The sequence below is a fragment of the Bubalus kerabau genome, chromosome 10 (assembly GCF_029407905.1).
Source record: "Bubalus kerabau isolate K-KA32 ecotype Philippines breed swamp buffalo chromosome 10, PCC_UOA_SB_1v2, whole genome shotgun sequence".
NCBI lineage: Eukaryota > Metazoa > Chordata > Mammalia > Artiodactyla > Bovidae > Bubalus > Bubalus kerabau.
In genome coordinates, this window is record NC_073633.1 from 50,440,346 (window position 1) to 50,455,237 (window position 14,892).

The 14,892-nt window shown below is 38.6% G+C and overlaps 1 protein-coding gene across 6 annotated transcripts in view; it reads right to left on the reverse strand.

The window, feature by feature from the left end:
- The window catches only part of ZNF609 (zinc finger protein 609), a 202,892-nt gene that overhangs the window by 138,745 nt on the left and 49,255 nt on the right, over positions 1-14,892 (reverse strand). Inside the window, exon 1 of one of the 6 annotated variants that reach the window (XM_055537664.1) lies at positions 7,449-7,904. The exons of the other annotated variants lie outside the window; for them this stretch is intronic. Coding sequence (XP_055393639.1) covers positions 7,449-7,508 — 60 coding nt within the window. The 5' untranslated portion in view covers positions 7,509-7,904. Of the gene's footprint in view, positions 1-7,448; positions 7,905-14,892 lie in introns of those variants that run through there. 6 annotated transcript variants of the gene reach the window in all.

The following is a 14,892-nucleotide window of genomic DNA, read 5'->3' on the forward strand; positions in this document are numbered from 1 at the left end:
TGGTTTCCTCAGTGTGTATGCCCAGCAGTGGGATTGCTGGATCATAAGGCAGTTCTATTTCCAGTTTTTTAAGGAATCTCCACACTGTTCTCCATAGTGGCTGTACTAGTTTGCATTCCCACCAACAGTGTAAGAGGGTTCCCTTTTCTCCACACCCTCTCCAGCATTTATTACTTGTAGACTTTTGGATCGCAGCCATTCTGACTGGTGTGAAATGGTACCTCATAGTGGTTTTGATTTGCATTTCTCTGATAATGAGTGATGTTGAGCATCTTTTCATGTGTTTGTTAGCCATCTGTATGTCTTCTTTGGAGAAATGTCTATTTAGTTCTTTGGCCCACTTTTTGATTGGGTCATTTATTTTTCTGGAGTTGAGCTGTAGGAGTTGCTTGTATATTCTCGAGATTAGTTGTTTGTCAGTTGCTTCATTTGCTATTATCTTCTCCCATTCTGAAGGCTGTCTTTTCACCTTGCTAATAGTTTCCTTTGATGTGCAGAAGCTTTTAAGGTTAATTAGGTCCCATTTGTTTATTTTTGCTTTTATTTCCAATATTCTGGGAGGTGGGTCATAGAGGATCCTGCTGTGATGTATGTCAGAGAGTGTTTTGCCTATGTTCTCCTTACATCACTTTTAATCTGTGTTACATAAGCTATCAATTTCCTGTTAACATAGATCTACTATTTCATGCGTTTTGTCTCTCGGTAAGATGAGCTTCTTTGATATATACTGAGGTTTCCACTCTCAAAATTCACCTACTTACTGTATCTCTCATGGTTGCTCACAGAAACTAATTGTGGCTGATTTGAGCAAATGATGCAAGTGGGTGACTCACAGAACTCCCAGAAAGTCTGAAGAGTAAATCTCAGAAAACAAGTAGGCACAGGAAGAGGCTATACAACCAGAACCATTTACAAAATCACGCCACACTATCAGTCTGGTAAGGACACCGCTGGTAAGGACACCGCTGCTGCCACCAGTGAACCGGTGATGCAACTGGATATTGGATGGTGCTCTCACCAGCACTGTAAACAACCTTCCACTACTCCTGGGCATCAGGGACTGACTGAAAACACCAGGGGTGAAAACCTCAGCTGGTGAGGCCTGGGTCAGGCCTCAAGCCCTTATTGCTAACAGAGCTAGTAGAGTTAAGCATGTGGCATTTTCTGATTTTACAGTAGACACTGGTCTTATAAGGTGAGGAAATCTCCCCAATGGCTGGAGGTTCAGATAACTGGTAGCAGTAAAAAAGGACAAATGTCATTAGATGTATGAATTATTTCATCTTCCAAAATATTAAATGCATATTTATATAAAATAATACTTTCTAAATAAAGCATAGTTTCTTAGGAGAAAGTAAAAATTATATTTAATCAAAATAACACAAGTATTACAAAAATAAGTAACAACAAGTATTTTATATATGGATGATGATATTTGACCTTTCTTAGTAACCTAAATCTAAATATCAGTACTAACTGTCATCCAGTCAAAGCAGCAGCATTTACACCCAACAGAAGCATAGGCACAAACAATTCTGTACTAAAATGGAGAAGACAGGGAATTCTCTGGCGGTCTAGTGGTTAGGATTCCATGCTCTCACTGCCACGGGCCTGGGCTCAATTCCCGGTCAGGAAACTAAGATCCCCGTATGCCACGCAGCAAGGCCAAAACAAAACAAAAGCGGAGAAGACAGATCTGATAAATAAAAAAGTCTAGCAGCTCTGTCACGATTTCATCTATCATTTTTAAAAACTTGCATGTCAGATACTGGAGATACAGAAAGATGCTTCGAGTCTAATAACAGAAAAAGACATGAAAACAACTGAATGTAATACAATGTTACGTTACTAAATACTGTCATGAGATGTTCAAAGGAAAGATGCCAGGGTAGGGGACACAAAGTCAGAAAAGGCTTGTTGAAGAGGTATTCTTAAGTATCTTGAATGATGAGGTAGCTAGCACAGGAAAAAAAAAAAGCAGGGAGAGAAGAAATAAAATTAAAATACCACTCTAACACAAGAAAGCCCTAGTTCAACTTATTGTACCAAACACTGTTTTAAACAGAGGTGAAAATAAGTTTATACAAATGCATATCAAAAACAAGAAAGATGTCAGTCAAGGTGGAACATTGGGATTTATTTCCCTAAGAAAAAATGCTAAAATGTGGATAGACTGCAAAACAAAAAAAAAGTAAAAAACTATTTTCGTCCCTAACCCCACCCACTTGCAATTCTCTCATCAAGAGATGGAATTCACCTTCTTTACCACTTTAATCTGTGTTGTCCCTGTGATTTCCTTTGGCTAAAAGAAATTGAGGAAGCAAAGCACTGCCAACTCTCTATTTGGGCACTTTTCAAGAGGCCTGGTACACATCTCACACTTTCTCTTGGAGAGGGGGATAACTACCAAGTGAGTAACTCCCAGACAGCCTGCTACAGAATATAAAACCAATGGAGAAGGTGGCCCAGTTGTCCAAACCAAGGTAAGCCAGTCTGGCCCAGATCACCAGAAAGAAAGTGAAAGTGAAAGTTGCTCAGTCCTGTCCAACTTCTTGCGACCCCATGGACTATACAGTCCATGGAATTCTCCAGGCCAGAATACTTGCAGTGGGTAGCTTTTCCCTTCTCCAGGGGATCTTCCCAACCCAGGGATCGAACCCAGGTCTCCCACGTTGCAGGCTAATCTTCACCAACTTAGCCACAAGGGAAGCCCAAGAATACTGGAGTGGGTAGCCTATCGCTTCTCCAGCAGATCTTGCTGACCCAGAAATCAAACCAGGGTCTCCTGAATTGCAGGTGGATTCTTTACCAACTGAGCTACCAGGGAAGCCCAGAACCTAGCCTAAATGGCTAACCCTCAGAATTAAAAAAAGAAAAAGCTAAGTAAATAATGGTTGTTTCAAGCCATTAAGTTGGAGTGCTTGTTATACAGCAAAAGCCAGCTGAGGTTACAGGTAACTGAAACAATGGGTTTGGAGAATATGCGGACTGTAAATTTCTAAAATAAAAGGTGTATATTCACTATTATGGAGCTTCTAAAGTAGGGAACTGATAAATAAGAAATTTCAGATTTTCTCAACAGTGTATTTCAGAAAATGTCCACAGCCCCGATATTTAAAAAGTGGCCAGAGGTACCCTGAAAAGTTTGCTGTTTAGTCACTACGCCGTGTCTGACTCTTTTGCAACCCTATGGACTATAGCCCTCCAGGCTCCTCTGTCCATGGGATTTCCCAGACAAGAATACTGGAGTGGGTTGCCATTCCCTTCTCCAGGGGATATGTCCAACCAAGGAATTGAACCTGCTTCTCCTGCATTGGCAGGTGGATTTTTTTTTTTTTTTTTTTTTTTTACCACTGAGCCACCTGGGAAGCCCATCCTGAAAAGTCTAAATGCTCAAATATTCAACAATAGAACTGCTAATAAATCGTGGTTTATTATCACAATGGACTACTATGGATCAATGAAAGTGAATAAACTACAACTACATGCAATAACGTCTATGACTTTGATAGGTTCAAAAGTATATGACCCCTGGATTTCCCTGGCAGTCCTGTTGTTGAGGCTTTGCGCTTCCACTGCAGGAGGGCCAGGTTCAATTCCTGGTCAGGAAACTAAGACCCTACATGTCAAAAAAAAAAAAAAAAAAAAAGTATGACTCCCCATTTATATAAAAATACATTGTAGGTGTCAATGTAAATTGGTATAGCCACTGTGGAAAACAATATGGAGGTTTCTCAAAAAAACTATAAATAGAACTCCCAGAGGGACCTCCCTAGCAGTCCAATGGCTATGGGTTCAATCCCTGGTCAGGAAACTTAAGGCTCACATGCCTCGTGGCCAAAAACATAACAGAACACTATTATAAGAAATTCAATAAAGACTTTAAAAATGGTCCACATGAAAAAAATCTTATAAAAAGAACTGCCAATATGAACCAGCAATTCCACTCCTGGGTACACATCTGAAAAAAAATGAAAACATTAGCTTGAAAAGATACACACATCCCAATGTTTATAGCAGCATTATTTACAATAGCCAAGATATGGAAGCAACCTAAGTGTCCCTTAAGAGATGAATAGACAAAGATGAGGTGTATAAATACACACACACACACACACACTGGACTACTATTAATACTAAGAAGAAATAAAGTTTTACTATTTGCAACAACATATATGGATTGGAGTGTGTTACCCTAAGTGAAATAAGCCAGAGAGACAAATACTGTACAATATCACTTACACGTGGAATCTAAAAAATAAAAAGAACTAGTGAATATAACAAAAAATAAACAGATTGACAAATATAGAGAACAAACAGTGGTTATTAGTGAAGAGGAGTAGAGAGGAGGGAGTAAGATATGGGCAGGGGTTTAAGAGGTACAAATTACTATGCATAAAATAAATAACTGACAAAGATATATTGTGCAACTGAAGGAATACAGCCAGTATTTTATAATAACTAAAAATGAAGCATAACCTTCAAAAATTGTCATTCACTATGTGGTAACATTGTACATCAAATACACTTCAACTAAAAAAAAATTTTAAATAGGCAAAATTAATGTATGCTGTTTGAAGTCAGAATAGTGGTTAGCCTTAGAGGACTTATGACTAGAAAACAGCACAAGGGAAGTTTCCAGGGGCTAGTAATGTTCTGTTTCTTGATCTCCAAGCTACTTACATGAGTGTGTTCAAATTGAGAAAATTCATTGAGCTGTACATTTGTCAATCTGTAAGCTGTAAACTTACAACTAGTGCATTTTTTTCTATGTATAATAACATGGTTTTTTTTAGTATATATTATTCTATATGATTGATAATTATTACCTCTATATACTTACATATATTGTTGTACTCCCAAATGTTGTTAAAAACTTCAAATATACAGAGAGAATAGTATATATTGGTGCATCATGATTTGTATCTTTACTGATCTGTCCTTCAACTCAAAACTTCTTATCCAAATATACAGCTATATTGTTGTTTATCCCTAGTCCACCACTTCCTAGTATAAATATAAGCACTTATCAAACCTAAAGAATTCGGGGAGAAAAATCAGAAAAACAAGAACAAGCATGGTTTAACTACTTGTGTACATGACATCTCCCGCAGCCCTCACTGGAATTAAACAGTTTTTCACTCTACTTGGTACTTTCTTTTTTTTTTTTAATTTGCTATTTTCTTGAAGCAGTTAATCTGATACATGCAGACTGGGAATTGGGTTTCAAGTATTTCATTTACACACAATCAAAAGCAGTTTCTCTTCTAAAAATGAATAATCTAAAATGTAAAGAATATAGCTAGCGTTTGTACGCAGATGATAAGAAAGACTGAGGAGAGGAAAGAAGATAGGGGTTGAATATACAGGCATTCTCTCCTAAAGCAGGGACCTGGGTGGGCAGGGGGCTCTCACTTAGGAAAATTCCAATGGCCAAATTCAAAGGTATCAATTATATTTGTATATTTCATTTCCATATATTCATTCAATATTCACATGTATATACACATATATTTTTTCACATATATTCTGCGTTTTATTATCATTCCAAAGGTTACCATTCTTTGAGTTTTTCTTCTTTATTTGCTAAAACACTCATGTACTTTAGGGCAAAGAAATGTGAGACAACACTGAGAAAATGTGTTTAAACTACCAACATAGGTACAAACTCCTACAGAGCACCTAATGATGTCGTCTATGGTATCACATTTCTCCAGCGTTGCTATTCTAGAGAAAAAGAAAGGCAATGTTATACTTGTGAAGCTTACATAGGTTCTAATATTTCTCTCTTTTCATGTTTTAGATTGGAAGAGAACAAAAAATATTCTCTCCATTAATTAAGCCAGAACTGACACAAGACTCTAAACTTGAATAAATGAAGAGATTATGCCATGTTCTTGGGTGGTAAACAAATAACGTATAATGATAATGCAATGGCTTATTACATTATTATAAAGACTGTTTCTCCCTCAAACTAAATTTATAAAGTCAATGTAATTCCATCAATAGCTGAATTGGATTTGAGGAAGAATAAAAAACATTTTGAAAGCTAATCTGAAAAGACTATTAGCACAACTTTTTCCTGTTACAATAGTCTAACTCTTACATGGCTCTGTTATACATTAAAAGACCTTTACATATATTAATGCTTTTACTCTTTACAATAATCTACTAATGTATATAATATCATAAGCCTCATTTTACAGATAATACTAAGGTCTAGAGAATTTCAATGACTCATACTAAGTCGTTTAGCTAGTAAAGGTAGAACTATCAATAGCATTCAACTTGGCAAGTTGAACCTCCATGTTAAATTCTTAACTATCATGCTGTGCCTCCTCCTAGACAGTAGTTGTCTCATAGGCCTACAAAAGATGAGAAGTGAGGTATGATAATGTAATAGATGACTAGACTGACTAAGACAGCCCAGAAACAGACCAAATACATATAACAACTCAGATTATGATAAAGATGGCATCTCGAATCAATGAATAATAATCAGTAAATAATGAGAGCAACTGACTCTCCAACTGGATTTTAAAACACACAATATTAGATTCCTACAGGATACCTAAAAAATACTGGATGGTTTAAAAAACTTAAAGGAAAAAAAAACAGGTTAATATTGTTATAACCTTGGATGAGGAAGTTCTTTTTAAATTAGATACGAAATTCAGGAGTCATAAAAAAAAAAAAACCTTTCAGATTTCATAAAATATAAACTTTCATTAAATAAAAAACATGTATAAGTAAACAAAAAAATTGATATATGTCAATTCTCCCCTTAGCATAATTTTTTATCAAAATCCTACCAAGGTCCTCTGTAGATAAAGATAAACTAAGGCGCTGGCCTTTCTATACAAATAACTAAAACAATCTCGACAAAGAAAAATAAAGTGGGAGGAATCACTGACCCTAACTGAAGGCAGAAGACATTCAGAGACATTTCACTGAAGAGGTTATGTGATGACAAACAAGTACACAAAAAATCATCAATATTGTTAGTTACTAGGGAAATGCAAATTAAAATCACAATGAAACATTACTACACACTTATCAGAATGACAAAAGTAAAAACACTGCTAATACTGACAAGGATGTGGGGGAAAAAAAAAAAAGGATCTCTCATCCATTGCTGGTAAGAATGTGAAGTGGTACAGCCACTCTGGAAAAAACAACTCGGCAGTTTCTTAAAACATCAAACATACAATTACCATATGACCCAGCAATTGCACTATTGGGCATTTATCCCAAAGAAATAAAAACTTATGTTTGCAAATGCCTGTATATGAACATTCACCGCAATTTTTCCCATTGAAACTCCAAATTGGAAACAGTCCGGGGCTTCCCTGGTGGCTCAGTTGGCAAAGAATCCGTCTGCAATGCGGGAGACCTGGGTTCGATCCCTGGATTGGGAAGATCCCCTGGAGGAGGGCATGGCAACTTACTCCAGTATTCTTGCCTGGAGAATTCCCATGAACAGAGGAGCCTGGCAGGTTGCAGTCCATTGGGTCACAGAGTCGGACATGACTGAGCAATTAAGCACAGCACAGCACAGCACGGCCAACAGTCCAAATGTCCTTCAACAGGTGACTGGTTAAACTGTGGCACATACACACCCATACCACAGAAACTCAGCAATAACAAGGAATGAAGTACTGATACACAAAACAACCCTGATGAATCTTGAGAGGATTACGCTGACTGTGGTGGTAGACTGAGTCAGAATCTTGATAGTGCTAGATAAACAAACCTGCACATGCAATAAGATTGCACAGAAACAAGCAAAATCAAACAAATGTGGGCAAGACTGGTGGACTGTATCAATGTCATTATCTTGGTTGATATTATACTATAGTTTTGCAAAATGTTACTACTGGAGGAAAATGGGTAAAGTGTACAAGGAAATCTTTGTATTATTTCTTTTAACTACATGTGACTCTAAATAATTATCTCAAATAAAATGTCAATTAAAAACAAAAGATAGGAACTTCCCTGGTGGTTCAGTGGCTGAGAATTCATCTTCCAATGCAGCGGACACAAGTTCAATCCCTAGTCAGGAAACTAAGATCCCATATGCTGTGGGGCAACTAAGCCCGCAAGCCCCAACTACTGAACCCACGCAACCTAAAGCCAACATGCCCACAAAGAAAGATACCAGGTGCCACAACTAAGACCTGATGCAGGCAGTAAATAAATAAATATTTTTTAAAAACGCAAATGACAGAGAAGAAAATTCTATAATAAATATAGCAGACAAAAACACATTAAAACCACACTGAAGGATTTTCTAAAAGATAAACTCAAAAGGAAGGGAAGAGGAGGAGACAACAGTTAACATTCTGGAATATAGAAAGCAAAGAAAAGTACTGAAACAGACTAAGTCAACATAAGAATGATGACTACTAATCCTGCAATAGAGAAAACTTTCAACTACACCTATCACCATCACAGAAGTTTATCTCCAAGAGCTCAGGAACTGGTGGAGCCAGATAAACTCAAGCTGGGAGTGGGTAGGTGGTAGCCTGGTGATTTAGTCTGAATAAGGCTGGTTGAAAATTGTTTCAGAAACAATTATATCCTTAGTCCATCTTCTCACTCAGATACCCTCCCCAACTAAGAAGCTTAGAGATTTATTCTCTGGAAAGAGTCAAAGAGAATCTCTGGACTAGAGTACTTCAGGCATAGGGGAGGGCACAAGGAACATCTAATATAAGGGGGTTAAATATGGACTTAAGCATACTGATTGCTGAAGGCCGAGGCCCCAATCCTCTTTTTTCACTTGAACAAAGAAAGCTGGCAGTAAGTCCTTACCTTGCAGGAGGATTAGAAGAGGTTTTTCTAAGGAATCTGGTAAATTCATGAGGAAAGACCTAGAGATATTGAAATTTAGGGTTTGCCAACTTAATAACTGTCTCACTGTGAAGTTTACTATAATATGCTCTGCTGATGCACTCAGCTTCCAATCATTGAGTGTTCCATCTCAAAGATGTTTAAAACATGAGCAGACATCCAAGGACTATCAAATATCTGAGGAAAACCTCTTAAAAAAAGATAAGAGATAAAAAACCAGCACTTCATAAATGAGTCAACTGAGGCTTATATCAGCTAAAAATGAAATTAGTATTCACCACACTGCACAGCCCATCCACATGTTTAACAAATATTTAATGGGGCAAGTACTATGAAAGGTGCTTGGGAAACAAGGGTGAGTAGAGCTTACAGTCTAAGATAGAGTCAGACAATAAACATTATAATAAAGTACACATTTTGTACACTGGAAGGAGATACATACTTTGAGAAGAAATAACGGGACTGGGTAAAGGAGTAAGCAGGAGGCAGTGCAGAGGCAGGTGCAAATTTAAAACAGAGTGACGTGAGTAAAAACTTGGAGATGAGGGACTTGATAATGCTGCGGTCTCTGAACTCTAGAAGCAGAAACTTTCAGTGTGAGAGCCCGAAACACACCTGAGATGTTCAAAGGAAAAGCTGGAGGGGAGTTGAGAGGGGGAAAACAGGAGATAAGGTCATAGAGGCAAGGCAGGGAGAAGTACAGACCATGCACGGCATTATGGACCACCAGATTTAACAGGATGAAACAAAGGGTCAGTGGAGGGTTCTGGGGAAAGAAATCATAGTGACTGACAAGCTTTAATAGAATAACTACGGCTGATGTGCTAAGATTGCATGGAAGCAAGGGACATCAGTTAAAAGGCAAGACAGAATAGAGTATCGCAGAAGTTTAGAACTGATAGAAGTACTGGAAATATCTTTTACCAAGTTTTTCATTTTAGAGATAAGGAAACCAAGGCCTAGGAAGTTAAACGAGTTTTCCAAAGTCATCTACAGTAAGTCCTCTACATACAAACCTTCAAGTTATGAACTTTCAAACAAACGAATGTGCCTTGTATGCCAGCTGTTGTACTGTACTCCTGTACTTTTCAAGGTACTGTACTGCAAGATTTAAAATAGTTTAGTTTTTGTGTTTGTTTTCTATGTATTATTTGTATGACAAGTATGATAAACCTAGTGCAGTACGTACTAGATAGCTGAATGTGTTAGTTGGGTACCTAAGGTAACTCTGTTGGACTGATGAACAAACTGGACTTATGAATGCGCTCTGGGAAAGGAACTTGTTTGAATGTAGGAGACTTACTGTATTAGACTCTGGAATGATACACTTTGCATTTGTGTAGCCTTTTCAGTGCTTTTAGGTCTATCATCTGATCTTGTGCTCAGCAATCCTCCGGGCAGTTCATTGGGTAGGTGATAGCTGACATCCATTTACAAGACAGTTGGCCAAAATCAGGAACTATGTCTAGAATATCCTCTCTCTCCGTACTAAATATAAAACTATTAACTGTCTATACAGGGAGTGAGTCTGCAATCACGCTAGTAACATCACAAAGTGGTAACTAATTCAGACCTTCAAGGAATAGAAATGACTTACTTTTACATGGTCTAATCCTGTGGCTCTACAGCCAAGACTACCAAATGTTGCCCCTGCATATTAGGTGGTGTGATGTTCATTATAAATTAGGAAAGAGAGTCAATAATTCTGCGGCAAATGGGAAACGGCGATTTTGTTCCCCATGATACTATGCGCTCAGATCTCTTCCTCTCCCCTTTCTTCCCCACCAGTCTCATCCTGCAAGATCTTTTGCAGATTAGAAAGTAGCTGATAAACAACTAATTCCCACAGGATAGTTCTTGATAACATAGCAAGGTATTATCTCTCTCCAGGGGTATCTACTTTAACAGGAAACTCAAAACCTTTAAATCCCAAAGGAACTACAGTCAAGTTGGCAGGGAATGTTATAAGACCCTCCCAACATTTCATCAAATCACAGTAAATAAATTCAAATTCAACAACTGTTTATTGATGATCTACCACACTATCATAAAAATAAGGCATGATTCTTGCTCAGTGGAAGAAGACAACACAGAAAATATTAGCTTTTTAAAAACTGAATGTCTGCTATACAATAGGTACTAAGCTAGATGCTTTTAATATGCAATTTGAAACAAGTATTATATTGTATTTAATGTTCAATATATCATGGCCAGGATTACTATAATCACTACCTTCATAACTGCATTTAGTCTTTACTTCTGCTCTATGAAGTAATTATTAGTTTTACTTTAAGATAGGAAACTGAGGCTTAGAGAGTGTGTGTATGTATTAGTCGCTTAGTCGTGTCCAACTCTTTGCAACCCTGTGGTAGCCTGCCAGGCTGCTCTGTCCAAGGAATTCTCCAGGCAAGAAGACTGGAGTGGATTGCCATTTCCTTCTCCAAAGGATCTTCCTGACTCAGGGACTGAGCCTTGATCTTCTGCATTGCAGGCAGATTCTGAGCCACCACGGAAGCAGAGGCTTGGAGAAGCTGCATAATACGCTACTAACTAGCTAGGATTCAAACTCAAGTCTGTATGATTTTTCAACGGATGTTATTAATACCTATACAACATTCAAACTCTCCATAATATTAACAGAAAGCTGTTTCATTTCACCTTGAAGCCTGAGGACTTGGCTAATAAGAATATGCCGAAAAGAAGTGACATTCAAGCTGGATCCTGAATGACAATTAATTTACCAAGTGGGAATCAAAGTGGGTGAGAGTCGAGTTTGGTTTAGGTAAGAAATGAAAAATGTCTGAACAAAAAAGTGGAAATTAGTACAGAAAAGAGGGGACATAACAAGAGATACACAGGAGAAGGGCTCTCAAAGGGTCTTTGTGATACATCAGATGTGAGCAGACAGGAAAAGGGAAGGGTGACTCAGGAGTTTTTAGTTTGGGCAAAAGGAAGGAAATAATCCCACTACTGAAACTGAGTAAGCATGAGGTGGGCTTTAGGGACAATTTTGTTTTGGACATTGTGAGTTTGAATTATGTTTGGGACAACCAAGTAAGGAAATGTTAGGTAGCTGGAAACCATGGCCTAACTTTAGAAAGAGGTCAGGGCAGAGGACAAGGATTTAGAGGTCCTTGTTGTATATTCTTGCCTGGAGAATCTCAGGGACAGAGGAGCCTGGTGGGCTGCCGTCTATGGGGTCGCAGAGAGTCGGACACGACTGGAGCGACTTAGCAGCAGCTGTGACTACAGTAGTTTAAAAAATGAGAGTATACGATTGACACATATGCTATCTGCTTATAAGGCCAGTCTTAACACCAAAGCCATGCTGAACTCTGAAAATAAGCAGAGTCTTAACACGTGCCCACAAATAAATATAAGCTCAACACCTCTATCTTTAGATAAAAAAACTGAAGTTGTTGGCACAGAGTCTAAGAGGCTTTATCCGAGGACAATGACTTCAGTCGTTTTACCCTCAAATATGTATAAGGCAAACCAGACGTTTAATAAATATCTAATGAAAAGAAAGCATTAATGAAGGGAGCAAGAGAATAAACCAAAATGTCCTAAGTTATATAATTTAAGTGGTAGAATGGGCACTAGAATTCAGGTGCTCTCAATCTTTTATACTTTACATTACACAGGTTTCTCCAAATACACACACACACCCACCTACCTCAAGGACTGTTTATTATGAAAAATAAAGTTCCCTGGTGGCCTAGTAGTTAGGATTTCAGGCTTTTACTGCTGTTGCCAGGTTCGATCCCTAGTAGGGGAACTGAGTTCCCGTAAGCATGGAGCAGTCAAAATTTTTTAAAATTTAAAAAATAAAAATACTCCTAAATCTCAAGAGTATAAATGTTCCCTTCAAAATTCCATTTTAGGGGTGTCCCTGGTGGTTCAGTGGTTAAGAATCCGCCTTGCAATGCAAGGGACACCAGTTCAATCCATGCTCTGGGAAGATCCTACATGCTGACACAGAGCATCAAGCCCGTGCACCACAACTACCGAGCTCAAGCGCTAGAGCCTGTGAGCCACAACTACTGAGCCCACTCGCTGCAATTACTCAAGTCCAAATGCCTTGAGCCTGTGCTCCACAACAAAAGAAGCCACTGCAATGAGAAGTCCTCGAACTGCAACTAGACAACAGCCCCCACTCACCACAACTAGAGAAAGCCCACATGCAGCAACGAAGACCCACCACAGCCACAAAATTAAATAAACAAATAAAGCTAAAAAAGCCTCAATGTCCATTAACAGATGAATGGGTAAAGAAGATGTGTACATATATACAACGGAATACTACTCACCCATTAAAAAGGGTAAAACTGCCATTTGCAGCAACATGGATAGACCTAGAGATTATCATAGTAAGTGAAGTAAGTCTGACAGATAAAGACAAATATCATGATATTACTTATACACAGAAAGTAAAAAAAAAAAAAGGGGGGGGGGGCACAAATTAACTTATTTACAAAACAGAAACAGAGAATTTATGGTTACCAGCAGGGAAGGGAGGCAGAGAGGGACAGATTGGGAGCTTGGGATTGATATGTACACACTGCTATATTTAAAACACAGAGCCAACCAGGACCTACTATAGAGCTTAGAGAACTTTGCCCAATATTCTATAATAACCTAAATGGGAAAAGAATGTGAAAAAGAAAAACAAAACAAATTTCATCAAAAGAATAAAATACTTGAGAATAAATTTAACAAAAATGTAAGACTTGTATTCTGAAAACCACAAAACATCATTGAAAGAAATTAAACATCCAAATAAATGGAAAAATATCCTATGTTCATGAACTGGAAAACTGTTAAGACTGCAATACTCTGTAAATTATGTGACAAATTCAATTCACTATAAAATCCTAGCTAGCTTTTTTGTTTGTTTGTAGAAATCAACAAGCTGATTCTACAATTCCTATGGCAATGCAAGGGAGTCAGAATCCAAAAACTCTTAAAAAGAACAAAGTTAGAAAATTCACAACTCCTGGTTTCAAAGCTTACTATACAGATATAGTAATTGGGACTTCCCTGGTGGTCCAGTGGTTGGGAATCTGCCTCGCAATGCAGGGGATGCAGGTTCAATCCCTGGTCAGAGAACTAAACTTCCACATGCCATGGGGCAACTAAGCCTGCATACCACAAATACTGAGCCCACACACTTGAGTCCAAGCCATGCACCAAAACAAAAGATCCACACGACACAACAAAGATCCCACGTGTGCCACAACTAAGACCCAACAGGGCCAAAAAAAAAAAAAAAAAACAAACAAAAAAAACACCAAACTTGTGGTCATCAAGATGGTTCTACTGGTGTAAGGATAGACACAGAGATTTGTGGAACAGAATAGAGAGCTCAGATAAAAACCCATACATTTATGGTCAGTTAGTTCTCTTCTCGGAGAAAGCAATGGCATCCCACTTCAGTACTCTTGCCTGGAAAATCCCATGGACGGAGGAGCCTTGTAGGCTGCAGTCCATGGGGTCGCTAAGAGTTGGACACGACTGAGCAACTTCACTTTCACTTTCATGCATTGGAGAAGGAAATGGCAACCCACTCCAGTGTTCTTGCCTGGAGAATCCCAGGGATGGGGGAGCCTGGTGGGCTGCCATCTATGAGGTCGCACAGAGTCGGACACGACTAAAGCGACTTAGCAGCAGCAGCAGCAGCAGTTCTCTTCTAGAGTGTCAAGACAATCCAATAGGGAAAAAAATAGCCTTTTCAACAAATGGGGGCTTCCCTGGTGGCTCAGAGATTGAAGCGTCTGCCTGCAATGTGGGAGACCTGGGTTCAATCCCTGGGTCAGGAAGATCTCCTAGAGAAGGAAATGGCAACCCACTCCAGTATTCTTGCTGGAGAATCCCATGGACAGAGGAGCCTGGTGGGCTACAGCCACGGGATCGCAAAGAGTCGGACACGACTGAGTGACTTTCACTTTCACCTTCACTTTCAACAAATGGTGATGGGAAAACTGGATATTCACATGTAAAAGAATAAACCTGGACCCTTACCTCACACCATGTACAAAA